We start from the raw sequence: 17,236 nt of genomic DNA on the forward strand, positions 1-17,236 counted from the left end.
ACGTGATAATGCGCGATCCAGAGACCATGACCCATATATAGATAATGTCTATCATTATTTTCTGATATTCATGTTTTAGATCATCATAAAAACATAAATTTCACTTATATTTCTACACATTAAAGGCACACAACATATTACATGCATTAAAGCCTAATAACACGAAAAATTAGTTTATTACTTTATTTTGGGCTTAACTTAATAGACAACCAACCACACATACACATATAAGCTCATATAAATAAAATTGGCCTAGTAATCTCTGACTTGGGCTATATTTGCAATCTTATAATTATGTTTGTGAAAATAACCATATGAGCTCCCTCTTCGGGCTTACCCTAAGAACCACATTTTTTCATCAACCTCTTAATAAAAAACGTCATAATTGAAGTCTGATGGCATACATTGGATCATGATAAGAGCGTTTAATAGCATCATCCCATGATCCTCTAGGTATCACTGATAGTGCATGCAAGAACCTTAAGTTATATTTAGCGTACAACACAGTCCATTCAACACATATATCATGATCGAATATGCAATCATTGATATATCGAGATTTGCAGATGAATTCGATAACGATGTGTTCTATCTTTGCGTAATAATAGTGCCTTGATGCAAGTGAGGAAATGTCTTTCCAAAATACACATGTCTTATTCTGACAAGAGATTCTTTGCACTATTAACTCATTAGACCAAATAAGATATCTTCACCCACAGGTGAGTGGTGAATCTCCGACAACAATGCATTGATTCCTACGTATTTCAAAACTACTCGTAACCTCGCCATCTGATGAAATCTCAATAGAGTCGGTAAACGGATCAAAGTGTATGTCAGTACATAGAGTCTCCACGTTGTCCCGAGTCAAAAAGACTAATGGTGTACAACCATAATCGTAGACTATTTTACTTGATAAATGATAATCACTTAGAAAGTGCGATAACAGTTTATAAATGATTTGTTTAATGAAAGAGATGCACATGCAATATTGAAAATCCTGCTGCAGGAAACTTCTTTTTCAGATACTGAGGTATGACATTATAGCAAAAATGGGAAGTATACTGTTGAATCAGGATATTGGGTTGCTTATGAGATTATGTCTTCGAGTATGGAAGTTGGGATTTCGGGAGACTAGAAAAAGCTTTGGAATTTACAAGTCCCACTCAAAGTTAAAAACTTTTATGGAGAGCGACTTGAGATTGCTTCCCAGTTCGAGTAGCTCTTCAACGGAAAGGCATTCTAGTTCCTCTTACATGCATCCAATGCAATGGTGATATTGAGAACACATGGCATATTTTTCTCATCTGCCCTTTTTCTCAAAGCTGCTGGAGTGAAGCCCCTACTCTTGTCCATCACAAATTAACTTTTTGTCATCTCAAGTCGAAAGCTTTGCAGAAATTGATATTCCTGATGCTGAACGCATTGACGACTATGGAAATTGGAAAGACTGTTATGATTTTGTGGAGTTCATGGAGACAACGAAATGAAAACTATGGAATTTAATAAACCGAGCACATCGACACAGGTAATCCATTTTAGAAAATGTCTCAGATAAATTATTGTAGAAACACGTGGCCACATATGCGCTGTGATAGCCGAAGGTGTTGAGAAAACCGCTGTCCATTTTAACGAAGAAAGCAAATCTGGAAAACGGAGAGGAGGCTGACGAAAAAAAATAAATTAGAGAAGCAATATGTGCTGATACAGAAGAAATAAAAAGCTAATTGAGATCGACGACGATGAAATATCGGGTGATTATATAAAAAAATATAAAAGAAAATGTTGTATCAAATATCGAGATTGTACTCAGAACTATTAATATCAAAGAAAAATAACATCATCCAAAAAATATGTTTTTATGGTCTTTCTGTTACGAATGACCATAAAAATATTTGTTAGAACTTCTTTGAGTTCATATGAGACTTTAGAAACAAATTTTTCCTTGCCATCTTTACTTGCTAATGATATACAAATTTTCATTATCATTAATATTTGTTAATATTATTCATGTTCTTCAGACATTATTCGATATAATATATATTTCGTTTATAAAATTCCATGTTATGATTTCTCACGTGCGACGCACATCCACCTCTCTTGCGTGTGTGTGTGTGTGTATATGTACATGAAATTGAGATTATAATTGATACAAATCCTTCAATATATGTTTATGAAATGAGTTTTACAATTATAAAAATAAATCAGTTAGTACAAAAAATATTATGATTGTTCAATCTGCAAATACACTATATGTATGTATACGTCAATTTCATGGACGGTGTGTGTTTTTTCTCATAGGTTCTGAAAACTAAACGGCTACTTCTTCACCATAATTAGTCTCCATAAATAAAAGTTGCCAAAATAAATAGCTGCATTTACAAGAAACTTGACTTTTCAATACCAAGTATAAACTAAACCATTGAGTAATTCAGACGGGATAATGCTTTGTTTTCAAAGGACATCTATTTTCCAAGTATTTTTCATATATATTTAAATTATCTCTCTTTTCTTTATTTTAAAGTTCACCTACGTATGTATAATATTTTTTATAATTTATTTGATTTATATTTAAATGATGATCAAAATATAATTATAATAAAGAGTAAGAGACTATATTGTGATTTTAATATATGAATTAAAAAAAACTAATGTAAGAATTGAACCTACAACTTGATGATTAAGAAATAAATTAAAAGCTCTAACCACTAAACTAAATGTGATTTGCTTTAAAATTTTAATACTTTATTAATATATATAATTATTAAAAAAGACCATGACACAAAAAGTTAGTTATTCTAAAGGTCTCAAACTTAATAATAAGGTCTCAAACTTAATAATATAATAATAATATAGATGACATTGTGAAAACATATAGAAGTAACGAATTTGAGAATTTGTTTTGGTTTAATATTAAATTGAATTACCAGGAATTATATTTTTCAAATTCAGATTGAATCTTCACAGATTTGAAATCGGTTAATTTTTTTTTATGAACCATATAAGTGATATATATTTTTAAAAATAAAATCTAAAATTAGAAAAGGGCAAAAAAACACGGGTTTTTGATGAGCTAACGTCGTCATTACTTATTGTATTCACTAAATCTATTTGAACTACTTAGAGTAACTAATATTTGTGTCATGATACATTTTTTAAAATATCAATTATACCTATTTAAAATTATAAAAGTACTATATTTTCATTTGATAAAAAAATATTATAAAAATATAATTTAGTAAATTTATATATTCTCTTATCACTATCGTATCAACTTTTCAAAAATTTTAAAACTAATAAAATATTTTATTTATTATATATCAAAAATTTTGAATTTTTAAATATTATATCATTCTTAATACAAAACTATTATAAAAACATTAATTAAAAATAACAAAAAAATCACATACAAGCACGAATAACACAACGTTCGCAAAGAGTCGCTAGTATTAAATATAATTCAATGGCTACTTGAAGATAGACATTTTGCGTCAATATATATATAATTATTAAATGTTTTTATCAATTGAGCTAGTAGCACAATTGTGTGTGATAGTCTATGAATGATGGTACATGCACGCATAGGCTACGGTTCATTCTGGATCATTCTATGACCCATGATCAATAGTGGTGCATGAGAATGAGTTGAGACTTATGTTGGGTCAGCCTACAACTGATGATCGATACACTTACATTATATTATACTACTTGCGTATGTTAGTAAAATTAAATAGTATGCACAAATAATAAAACGTAAAATTCATAACTAGTTTGAAAATTATGATTTTAAATTAAATAAGACAATACAGCAACCACTTTAATTATTATGAATTGATTCAAATAGTCACTATACAAAATGCATGTTATTTTTATCAAAATAACTATCGATACATTCGAATATATCATAAATTTTTGTAATTTTATTTAATAAATAAATAAAGCCACTAGTTTTCATATGTGGTTGTTTCGAGTGTCGTACAAATTAACGAGCTAGCAAATAATAGTCTTCTTGGATTTTATTATTTTTTTGTTCATTGTTTCATTTTATTTGTTCATATTTCCCTTTCAAAGTGGCGATGTACTGTCTGCAGTAGTTTTCTACTCTTGCTTGGTCTATTTCACAATACTAACATCTTACCGACTAGTTACAGTTATTATTATACACATAAAATATTATTTAATGTAATTCTCATTTTTATTTGTTATGCAATAAGTTTTATATATTAAGTCATAGAATTAGTATAATCCCATTTCGATAATATTATTTGTTTTAAATAATATTAAAGATTTTAAACAAAATTGGATATATGTTTATTAAGTCATATAATTGCTAGAATTTATATGCTTGAAATTCCACCATCGCATATAATACATACTTAATATATTATGATTTAGATTTTCATATAATTTTTTGTGACTTGTGAGTACTCTGGATCTTGGACAATGGAATAATGTGCAGTAACATAAATTAGTAAGTCGAGGCAATGATGTATCCTTTGTCTGCAAGACGAAATTGCTCGTATAACAGTACTTTATATTGACGGCAATCTTCTCTAAGATACAATGACTTCGCATCAAGAGAATGCAGCACAACAACTCTTGATAACAGCGAACTATAATATGCAGAACTTTTAAGCACAAAGTGAACGAGAATGAAATGCAGCAAAGATGCGAGCTAAAAAATGTGAGCAATGCAGATGAAAGGATTATTTGTAGGGGTGATCACGGTGCGGTTTTACGGTTTTTTTTAAAAAAATTCAAACCGAATTGTCATATGCGGTCGGTTAGTATTTTGAAAAAATAATCGCGGTTTTACATGAAAAATTAGCCTTACGATTTTGAGCAGTTTCAAGCGGTTGCGGTCGGTTTACGGTTTTTTTAATGAAAAATATGAGAACAAATATTCTAATTTATTTGAAGACAAAAACTTATGTGAGACGGTCTTACGAGTCGTATTTTGTGAGACTGATCTTTTATTTGAGTCATCCATGAAAAAATATATTTTTTATGTTAAGAGTAATAATTTTTATTGTGAATATCGGTAGGGTTGACCCGTCTCACAGATAAAGATTCGTGAGACCGTCTCACAAGAGACCTACTTTTATTTGAAAACAACAACAATATATTGTCTTCAAATATAAAATATAGTTCAAAGCATATAAAGATCAAAATAGATAAAACAATAATCATGATTCAAAAATAAGTTAATAATTTAACAACACATTCACAACAAAAATGACATTTATACTATTTTATCTTTTTTTTTAACTTTAAAACTTCAAACAAAATATTGTAGCAAAAGAAATAATTAATTTAATAAAAGACTAATATGAAGAATAATTAAGAAAAAGATAAGTTTTATTTGTGAGAATAATAATTTTGAAGAGAGTTAGGATACAATGAACGATGACTTCTTTATTTGAATATGTTGTTTACAAATAATTATAATTCTAGGCACAATATTATAGCAAGCGGTTTAGACGGTGCGGTTTGGTGCGATTTTTGGCAAAAAAAAATAACCGAACCGCTTATGCGGTGCGGTTTATGATTAATATTTTTAATCGCGATTTTTATAAAATATTATGAAAAACGGTACGGTACAATTCAATTCGGACGGTTCGGGCGGTTAATAAAAAAATTTGATTACCCCTAATTATTTGTAATAGTCCACCAGTTGTGTAGAAGGAACACAACCTTCTGGTTACGAACACAACTTTCTGTAAAAGGTCAAGTGATGCATTGGATCAAACGCAGCCTTCTCGACGGATCCACGGACACCACACAACATCGGGCGGGGCCGGCCACACGTGTGTTTCATCGAGACCCAACCTATCAGCATTTTCTCATTTTCAAAAAACTTCTGTGCCTCTTAGCTCAAAATAATAGCTAATACGGAAGAATATTATTTGCACATTTTTCAATGTGAGACAACTTTCATTTCTTTTCATTCACTACTTACCATTTATCTAACATTTTTATTTATTAGGACATGTAATTTCTATTAGTTATAATTTTTATTTATTAATCCATATTATTTATTCTAAATAATTAATTATAGGTTGTAAATAAAATTTAAAAAATATTTATTTAACCTTAAAAAAAATGAATGAGTCGAAGGTTGAATCCATGAATAATGATTGGAATTATTTTGTAGCAAAATATATGAAGGAATACCATCCTTTTAGCATCTGTACAGGTCGTGAAATTAATATTTGGTTAAGTGCTGCATTACAATTAAATAATATACACAAAAAAAATTATATGTGAGGAATATCTAATCCGACTCGATTTATGAAAAAATATTATTATTTATATTAAAAATATTATTTTTCATTTTAACTAAAAAACGTGATAATTTGTCTAACAAAAATAGATTTATGACACATCTTATGATAAATTTAACATAATAAATAAATAAATACATAAAGGCGAGTACGAGGAGTGGGAAAACGTTTATCTGTTTAATCCGAAGCCTTGAATTTCACGTGTGGTAGCTGTTTTGAAAAACAGAGAGAGGCCTACCTTTGCATTAATTCATGGAAGCAAGCACGTGTTTTTCGCTCTGTATTTACAGTCGCTCTGATGCGGCCCCCTCACTTAACAATTATCCTCTCCTCTTTACATTCTTCATTCCGCGCAAACCCTACCAGCCTCTCGCCCTTCTGGATTTCTGCTTCCGTTTTTTGAATCTTCTTTTGTTGATTACTCCATGGAGATAGATTTCATGGGTCTGTTTTCCAAAAACCACCCAGATCCGAGTTACGACCCCGATGCGTTCGTGGATTCAGGTAATTATTATAAACGATCTTTTCATCAGAACCCTTTCTTTGATTAATTAACTTATGTTATAATCTTCAGGCATCGGAAGTGGAGAACGTAATGTGTCCTTGTCTCTTTGTACCGGCTCTCCAATGGATGGAAAAACAGTGTTCCAAGATTTTCTCCTGGTTAGATTTCTTACTTTTTTTGGGAAAAAATATCTTAAATTAATTAAATTCTAGTTTCGGATATTACTTATTTTATAGTTCATTAGCCATATATGTATATATTTTAGTACACCACACATCCAGAAAAGGTCAAAACCTGCGCCTGTTTGGATGTCGGATTTGACCTGAATCCATGTGGCAATACTACCTTTTTTTATTCTATAATAAATTTACGCTCGTGCTTACTTTTCCTATTTTCGGTTTTTTAAAAATAATATCAAAAAATAAAAATTGATCAATGATGTTGCTGAAATCCGAGATGGTAGCTGGGAGATCTGAATTTCATCTCGGATCAGACCATCGAAATATGAAAATACAAACAAGAACGTTAGAAGGGGGCTGAAAGATTGTTCCGGCGTAACCCTTCCGACGCTCAAGTCAGAGAATAGAAAATTGAGAAAATCATGTACGTAAAATGAGTGAATATGTGAATGAATAAACAAGGAATGGAACTGATATTTATAGGATATGAATAAAGTCTTGATTTGGTAGATCTAGATTCTTATAATCTTGGACAAAATTAGATTAAACTTTCGCGGGCTTTACCTATGTAGTCTACCCATTAATGTATGAATAAGAGCTCTCTTAGGCAGAATATCGTTTACAATCTGGAATATACGGAAGCTTGGCTCGGGAGTTCGCCAGAAACATTTCCGATCAACATGATACCATAAGCGGGGAGGTCGGCTCCTCAGTCACGATGGGAGGTCGGTAGGGGAGGTCGGCCATCTCTCTCAGATTGACGAGATTATGTACATACTGGAGGTCGGTTGAGATGACCTTCCGGTTGACCTCCCACAAGCTTTGTGTGAATGAGGTGACCTCCAGACAGGCTCTGTTACGAAGATGATCCTCCGGGACTTTCTGAATATTGGGCCCAAATCCCTCTGGCCGCTAAGAGTGAGCCGAACTAGATCTAACCGACCTCCGGGCGTATCAATCAAAATAGTGCAATTTTGAAAAAAAGTTATAAAACTAGTGTAATTGGGATAAAATAGTGGAATCCGAAAAGTCTGTCGCTGATTTAGAATCCATGACAGACTTTTGTCGAATTTTTTTAAATATTTTTCATTTTAATAATTGAAAAATGGTTTATAAGTAAAAAAAAAAAAGACAAAAACTTGTGTGAGACGGTCTCACGGATTTTATTTTGTGAGACAGATATCTTATTTGAGTCATTCATGAAAAAGTATTACTTTTTATGCTAAGAGTATTATTTTTTATTGTGAATATCGGTATGGTTGACTCGTCTCACAGATAAAGATTCGTGAGACCGTCTCACAAGAGACCTACTCAAAAAAAAAATGGCTTGGACTTGAAATTATAATACCAACAATTATTATTAACATCATAATACCACAATTGTTATTGATATTATTATAAATATATTATTTGGAGCCATTTTTTAATTTATTAAATAAATACTGTTATTATTTAAACCACTTCAAAATAAAGATCAGTAATAAGTACATCATTCATAGCCCTTATTTTTATTTGTGTTGCCTTCTATTAATAAATAAATACTATTACGATTTGTCTACGCATGAATTTGAAATAAGCAAAACAACCAAATGAAGAATTAAAAAAATCCATGAATAAGGTTTTTGTCATCAAAAACAAAAAAAGAAAGAATTACGGATTCAATCTGGATGATACATTATCTATACATACAATAAAACTGTTATCAATTAATAATGTTGGAACCAAATAATTTTATTAATTTAGAGATGTATTAATTAACTGATAAAATAATTTATTATTTTATATAGTATTTTTCCGATTTGGCAAACATAAATTAATAAAATTATAAAAAATAATCGTGTTTCACAAATTTTTTATATCGTATTCCTCGAATCAATATAAAAAATAAAATTTATTGTAAAAATATATTTATATTTATAAAAAATAAGCAAATGATATTAATTATTTTAATAATTATAATATATTTAATATGTTATGATCAAGCGTTTATCAGTAGGCCAAAAATTATAGTTGTTAGTCAAATCGTAACTTTATTTTCTTATACTTGTGGTAGAGTAGTGTGCATCTATTTGTGTGCTAATGAGTCGGGCTGTTAGGTCCATGAGTCCGGATAGGTGAATGCCTATTTGTTGGTGTTGTCTCACATCTCTTAAAGATCAGTCATGAAAATTTTTCTACCGTTGACCATATCCCCATAAGATATAATATTATCCGTTAAAATATGACGTCAGTATTTTACATTCTACTTAGCCAATCGGATCAAGCATCATAACAGCTTGACGTACGAGAACTTATCATAAAATCACTCATCTCATTACTAATTTCATTAATACACTCTTAAGTCTTAACACAACATTTAAGTTAAAAACAAGATTTAAATTTCAAGAAAAACAAATAGCACAATCATATTTTACTAAATTCTCTTAGTTATATTTATGTTTAAGAGATTTACAAATTTATGATATTGACTGGTCTATCGATTTATATGATGGTATTTCGAAAAAATATAAATTTATCGAAATTATAAATTTAACAGTAACTCAAGTTGGGGCTGAGGAAAATATTAATTTGATATGTTATTCATTTATCGAATATTAATTTTTAAAAATTATACTCTATACAGGAAGATGCATATCACAATAACTAATTTATTTAACAGATGCTGTATTGACCGTTTTTTTTAAAAAAATATTTTAATTAAATTGGTTTGGCCATTTTTCCACCACGAACCATTTTTTTTATTTGTTAATAATTTACACTGATTTTTTTAATCTTGATCCAGTAAATCATTTTGCCATTTACTAAAATAATAAATAATAAAGGATTGCGCGGGGCGGAAGATATTTTTTGATTAAATTAAAATTTTTATATTTATGAAAATTTAAATTATTGATCTATCAAAGACAAATGTTGATTTGATATAATACTGAAAAGATAAATTATTGATCGATCACATCCAATTTAAAGATTGTTTGATGTATCAAAATATTAATTTTATCATATCAGCGAATCCCGCAAAATTTCGTAAAATAATTTATTTTTTTTGTTTTTATGTGAATCACATATTTTTAGATATCGATGAAATGAAATTTAGGTTAAACTTTTTAGCTAAATATTCGTATATGGACAGATCGTGTTTAACACGAAATCTTTAGGTATGAAATTATTTATATGTGGTAAAAAACATAACCATTCAGCACAATAAATTTGCCACACATATGGCTTAAAAGACTCATCAACATCAATGACAGTAAAGCCATTAGTATTTAGATTTCATATCAGCACAACATTTTGTAACGTTATTGTTGTCTCATCAACACGAAAATGAAATGTATGGGTCTCACGGCTCCATCTTTCAATTAGATCCATAATCAAATGATTATAATATTTGAGAAATCCACCACGAATAGTGACATAGAATCTGATATCATTTAAACGCGCAAGAGCACGCCAACACATTTCTTTATCTTCACACAATTTTGATATAATATTGTCGGATTGACACACCCTTAAAGTTTTATCCAAATTATTTGCATTTTTCTTTTAAGTAAATAATATTATTAGAATTTATAATTTATCATTAATACAATATAATATTTATTTATTATTGTATGTATTATTATTATTTTCCATTTTACTAATATAAGAAATATCAATTTGAATATTAGTTTTATTATTTTAAAAATTAAAGTGTACATAAATTTTGAAAAATAAATTATTAAGTCTTTTTATTAATGTTATTATTATTATTAATTTATTTTTTAATGTTATCATAACTATTTTTTAATTTTAAAATTGTAATTATTATATTTATAAAAATAAAATAGAAGTTATAGTATAAATTAATATTTTTTTTATTTCTCACTAGTTAATTTTTATATGGAATACATGATGGCGATTTACATAGACAAGAAAGTCATATCAATTTATTTTTATTTTCTATTTTTATTTGCTATAATTTAATAAATCTTTACAAAATATCACATTTTGATAAAAAGAAAGAAAGAAAAATACTATATTATGATTAAAAAAAAAAAGACAAGATGGTTCAGAGGAACCAGTTCTTAGAATACACATCACAATATATAGTGGTTGTTTTGGACCCAAAAAAAATTTGAATTTGAACTTTTTGGCAAACGGATAAAATATTCATATACCCAATGAATTTTGCTTATATTATTAACTTGGTTGATCACAGAAGAAGATACGGAAGTCTCCTGCAGAAAATATGACTTCTATACGGAACTCGGCTGGTAAGTACGACTGGGAAAATGCTCAACTAGGAGAACGATCTTGCCCATCTTTTACCGGGAAATCAATAATCAGTCACTCGGGTTTTCGATTTAATCGCAACGACAGATCATCGATCTCAAGGTGATTAACTTTCGTGAGTTCTCGAAGAACTTTCAATCATGTACTAAGGTGTATTTTCTTAGGTTGATGTTGTATATTTCGATCGAACTGACTACAAATGGCTACGTCGAATAAAGGAACTCACCCCGCTTCGTTTATGCTAACTAACTTGGAAAAATGGTTTGATAATATATTACTATTATTAAGAATACAGACAACATTTGACCTTTCTTGTTTGCATTAGTAGGTTCATGAATTGATGTGTGTCAAGGTACATTTTCATGATAATATTATGTAAAAAATGATTGAATAATTTGCTTATAATTTTTAGGAACACATTTGAGCGCATACTGTCACTCCCAGCTTCATCATCCGTAATCTGTCCCACCGCTGTACCCAATTTGTTTCCTGCACAAAAGGTCACCCTCCTTATTTTATTTATTTATTTTTATTGAAGCATTGTATTAAATAATCCTTATTCTTTTGGTTTCCTTTCACGATCAATGCATAATTAACAGGCTGATAGAAAAATGTATGCTACCGGCGGTGCATCTTTCCACGATACCCGAAAATCCGAACATGGTATGAATGCGCTACTTCTTATCCAGTGTTGACAGTGCACTAAAAAGTTGACTTGTTGAATATCCCCCTCCCCCAATTAAGTTGTAATAAAAAAAAAAAAGGCTGACTTGTTGATCAAAGAAATCGAAAACTACTTTATTATGTATTGATTTATTTTATTTACCATGTTTATGTCTTAAAATAGGTTATACTCCAACAGTGGCTATGGCTAGGAAAGCAACATTGGCCAGATTCCTTGAGAAGCGGTCACATCGGTAAATCTTGATTGATTTCTTCGTTGTTTTCTAAATTCACAATAGCTTCAAAATTTTTACGGAGGATTGTGCTGTAAAATGGAGAAGAAAATAGATGCTTTTGTTTTAAGAAAACTACGAGCTTCAAGGACATCATGTCTACCACTTAGTAGGTTAAAGTAAGCCTACTCTCACCAGGGAGGTTCAAATGGTTACAACTTACACATACTTATCCTGCTATTGAATGTTTTTTCTTCGATATTCGTGTTGGGATATCGTATTCTCGCACCCAAGACGCAGCGGAGGTTTAAAAATTGTCGCTTGGGCGTCGTGTGTTTAAAACAATTTATAGGGCTTTTTTGTGATACCCTTGTCCCACGTCTGAAAAATCAAAGATTTAAAATGAGTTTATAATTGCTTACAATGTACTTCTATAGCAACTTGGATTAATCATTTCGTAAAGCGAGGACGAATACGAAGTAGTTGCTATAGGGGTCCATTGTGCAGTCACGCGCAGGCTCGGGCTCGAGGCGTGACAGAATGGTATCAGAGCCGGTCACCGGCATGGAACACCGGGAAATAAGTGCTATGCAGGGTAAAGTGCTACGTGCATGGGAGCAACCTCTTGAACCTGCGGGGCAAAGTGCTACATGACGTGAGCCACCTCTTGAACCTGTAGGAGCCACCTCTAGATTCTCGGTGCTGGTGGATCGAGGGGTCAGGCCGCGACGAGGACGTCGCGTTCTGAAGGAGGGGGTGATTGTGATACCCTTGTCTAACATCTGAAAAATCAAAGATTTAAAATGAGTTTATAAATGCTTACAATGGACTTCTATAGCAACTTGGGTTAATCATATTCGTAAAGCGATGACGAATACGAAGTAGTTGCTATAGGGGCCCATTGTGCAGTCACGCAGGCGCGGGCTCGGGTTCGGGCTCGAGGCGTGACAGTTTTAGAAACATATATTTGCATTTAGAATGCTGGACTCCAAAATGTTCCGGTTTTTACGCGGAGATAGCCCTTCTTGTAAATCCCTACGAACGGCTTGTTCCTTTGATCGCTTAATTGGGTACACGTTCGAAAACTTTGTTTCTCGCTTGGATTGCACTAGAAATCGCAAGCGATTTGTGCGTTGAGACTGTAGTATTCGAATTTCCAAAATCCGGAGTCGGTGCAGCATTGGAAGGACACGGCGATGGAAAAAACAAGTAGACGAAAATATCCTTTACTTTTCCTAAAAGTGGCCGAGACTTCCATGATTCTAAATCATGGATTTTTTTGCTAATTGATTATTAATCAATCATTGACCAATAATTATTGATTCGTAATCAACAATTAAGCAAATCTAATTTGCTTTGGGCCAAAATTTTCTTCCAAATTTCATGAGGTGGCCGTGAGTTTTCTTCGCAATTGAGGAACGAATTTTGTGAATTTTAATGGAAAAAATCTCTATTGAATTATGTCATCTTATGGTATATATTTATAGAGTGAGACTCATAATCTAATCAGGAGTCTCTCTCCTACAAGTACTCTAATAATTTCATTATATTTAATTCACATAATACTAATATAATACATTAATCAACTTTTGATAATACATGATATATTAATACCATATATACGCATATTTTATATCACCATATAAATAAATAAATATATATATGTGTGTGTGAATTAACTTAAATAACCATTATTTAATTTATATAATTAACTCATATGTTAATTAAATTATAGACTCCTCTAGAACATATAAGAGAATTTGTACATGTTAGTAGTCACTACTACTAGTAAAATAATTTAATCAGTAAATTCTCAATTCACTAAATTAATGATTTTGTACTCATTATAACCTCGATCGACGATCCGAGAGCGCCGATTTGTCAAGGATACAAATCTTGTTCATATAATGAAAAATGAAAATTTCGAAGATCAAAATTTTCATTTACCATATTGGACAGCTGTCAGTTTTAGTCAACTCCTTCACAAAACAGGTAGTTCCACTCTCGTTCCTTAATTAGCAATCATGCTAACTTACATTTCTTCCATCCTATGGAATCAGCTCATAAACTCCTTTATAAGCTTCCTGTTTGATCTTCATTAAACTATAGTCGTCTAATTCCAACTCCTTGAAATTTGACTATCTCAACGGGAACACAGAATCCGATACTTGTGTGACCCTCAATGGTTCAGAGATACAGCCAGCTATGGGTTCACATCTTCATGTGATTCAGAATAATATTTATTCTTATTTGAGTTTATCCTAGTTAACCTCATTCTTTACATTAACTCCTTGATCAAGAATGTCAGAACTCATTTATGGTTGCACCCATCGTATCATGGTAAGAAAGTCTATTAGCATCGCCCCATGATCCCTTAGGTATCACTGATATTGCTTGCAAGAACCTTTAGCCATGGTTAGCATAAAGTACGGTCCCTTCAACTCAAATATCCCGATCGAATCTGCAACCATTGGGAGATCGAGAGTTGCATATGAATTCGATAGCGATGTGATTTATCTTTGAGTAATAACATCATAGTATTCACAACTGAGGAAACACTTTTCCAAACTGTACATGTCTTACTCTGGCCAGAGATTCTTTGCACTATTAACTCATCAGACCATATATGAAATCTTCACCTGTAGGCAAACGGTGAATCCCCGACTACAATGCATTTGCTCCTATGTATTTTGAAACTACATCCAACCTCGCCACCTGATGACCCTCAATGGAGTCGATAAACGGATCAAAGTGTATGCTAGTACGTATAGCCCCTACATTGTCCCGGGTCAAAGAACTAATGGTGTACAACCATAACTACGGACTATTCCACTCGATAAGTGTGAACCACTTGAATAGTCCGATGGAGGGTTGTTCAGTGCATCATCATATGATCACTCATCTGTGTGAATGGACATCTCCATGTCCTCGCCAATGAAACATGACGTTTACATCACATATGCTAGTCTCAAGCTCGAGCGACCTTTATCTTTGTTTTAGGTGGCTGATTCAACTAGGAACATGTTTAAAATACACGGTACACTTTCTAATGAGTTTCACGATCTTACGTTGCGACGCAGACCTCATGATACCTATTGTATATTCACGGACTTTATCTATGCAGTTTGCATGTGTATACAAATAAAGTATAATGTCATAATCAAATAAAATCGTAAAATATTATTAAAATAAAGATTGTTTTACGTCAGAGTACTCAATAAAAACCTTAGCCACATATTGGTTTGCCGGGTACCTACTCTAACAATTCATATAGGACATGGATGGATAATCTGGACTGGTGGGAGTAAAAATCGTGGTTTGAATGCTATAAGCACCCAGAGAGGGTGAATTTGTTTTAAAAATTAGATTTTATCTCTGCTAATAGTAGTTGAAATGGATTTGTGATCTTTCCAGCATAGAGCATGCAGTGATCTCCACTGTTCAGAATTCCGCTCCAGTTATTTGAGCGGCTAAGAAGAATCAACTATTTCGTTTTAGGTACTTGACTTCTTAACAATTGGATGCGGGTTCTACAGCTGATCAAAACATGGCGCTACCATTCGAATGGCTAGCTCTACTATTTGACTTAGCTCTACCATCCAAGTGCTGGCCTTGATGTTTGAGTGTTGTATCTATTTACGTATATCATGCAAAGTTTTTTCCATTAGTTTACTTTAATGTTTCATTTCAAGTAAGCACCAAAAGTTTAGTGTAATTTGAAGTTAATTTCGAACAAAAAACACTACGGTTTCCACAAGGTTACTCCATCTAATTTATATGGCAAAGTTTTTATGCAGATTGAACCAACGAATAAAATCCCATCTAATGGGAAGGTCATTGAATTGGTCTGAAGCCTGCGATACTACCTTTACAAAACGCAACTAGAAGATAAAAAGCAGCATGCATGCAGTATGAGGCCTTGATGTGAAAACTAAAGGTAAAAAATCCAGTCCAGCACACTCCAAGAGACCGCTATTCTCGATTTATATCTTACGTTACACATTTAATTTAAACAACCAAAAACGTCAATGAAATCTCCGGAGAGTGTATAAAGAACACACATATCGTGTTCTACCCACCGATCTTTGCGTGGGAATTTTATTGCTAATTAAGTTGCAGTTTGGAGATGTAAATCGATCTTGGTAGTTCTCGTCTGGTAAAAATTTGGTATATGTACATTATTTCTTGAGAGAGAGACCTAAATCATCTATCTCGTGTTTATTAGATTTGATTGTGTAATAGTGTAGTATCGTGATGGTGCATCCAATCGTCGGAATTTTTTTTGGCAAGGTGAGTCCAGATATTTTCCGATGAACCCTACATGGTCAAAAAGTTTCTAGTCATTGGATCTACTTTACAGAAAATGCCTTCGGGAAAATAAGAACTTTACCAATTGTGGAAAAAGGGAAGCAAGAACTCAACCATATTTTATAATCTGATAAGAGTTTTTTTTATTGTATATTTCTTTCTCTTTAAAATAGAAAAAAACAGTACTATAAAAGAGATATATTATTTGTTTATTTTTTAGTATACTTGATCAGTTTCCATAAGTTTCAAAATTATCACAATAAGTGACACCAGGAGTCTTCTAGATGAAGGAACATAGATGAACTGATCACACATCAAAATGAGAGAGATTACAAGTTTGTTTAAACATCAAGATTATACAATTGAGAAGAGTTTAAAAGATTTGTTAAGCAATACTATGAGATAATTATGGGATAAGTGACCTTTGGAGTTTATGAGGATACTTGACTTGAGATGAGACAATTATGAGATAAGTGATTTGAGAAGTTTTTCAAATTGCGTGTGAGTGAAAATATAAGCACGTGGGAATGATCTTTATTAATATAGTAAAAACTATCGTCAAATCTGACCGTTCTTCTAGCTTCATTGGTGTTGAAAAAACAATTTCATCATACAAAAAACAGTTTCTGAATTTTATTATCTCTCACATTTAAAAAAGAATATATAAATCATTTACGTTATTTTTTTTCCTTTATCACAGAAAACAAATAAATACCATCAAGATTTTGAGTTAAAAATCTACTAAAAAATTAAGCCCCAAAACACCCGAATGGGCCCGGATCACAGGAAGCCCAC

The 17,236-nt window shown here is 31.5% G+C and overlaps 1 protein-coding gene and 1 long non-coding RNA gene across 3 annotated transcripts; one reads left to right on the plus strand and one right to left on the minus strand.

Moving 5' to 3' along the window:
- The first annotated feature begins 6,500 nt into the window (after nucleotides 1-6,500).
- LOC140985625 (uncharacterized) lies at nucleotides 6,501-16,341 on the plus strand. 2 transcript variants are annotated; one of them, XM_073453494.1, is made up of 7 exons: nucleotides 6,501-6,785; nucleotides 6,856-6,944; nucleotides 11,164-11,339; nucleotides 11,650-11,740; nucleotides 11,840-11,900; nucleotides 12,085-12,154; nucleotides 15,931-16,341. In XM_073453494.1, the coding sequence occupies exons 1-7, from the start codon at nucleotides 6,707-6,709 to the stop codon at nucleotides 16,016-16,018; spliced, it is 654 nt and encodes a 217-aa protein (XP_073309595.1). In that variant the 5' UTR covers nucleotides 6,501-6,706; the 3' UTR covers nucleotides 16,019-16,341. The 2 variants fall into 2 exon arrangements, with proteins under 2 accessions (XP_073309595.1, XP_073309594.1); XM_073453493.1 differs by having other exon boundaries at nucleotides 6,505-6,785; nucleotides 11,650-11,737; nucleotides 11,837-11,900.
- LOC140985627 (uncharacterized) lies at nucleotides 12,170-15,932 on the minus strand. Its single transcript, XR_012176812.1, has 2 exons — nucleotides 15,391-15,932; nucleotides 12,170-12,386 (listed from the first exon to the last, which is right to left on the minus strand). It is a non-coding gene; the product is annotated as an uncharacterized lncRNA (long non-coding RNA).
- Nucleotides 16,342-17,236: the final 895 nt, after the last annotated feature.

This window comes from Primulina huaijiensis, chromosome 10 (assembly GCF_012295235.1).
Source record: "Primulina huaijiensis isolate GDHJ02 chromosome 10, ASM1229523v2, whole genome shotgun sequence".
Classification (NCBI taxonomy): Eukaryota; Viridiplantae; Streptophyta; class Magnoliopsida; order Lamiales; family Gesneriaceae; genus Primulina; species Primulina huaijiensis.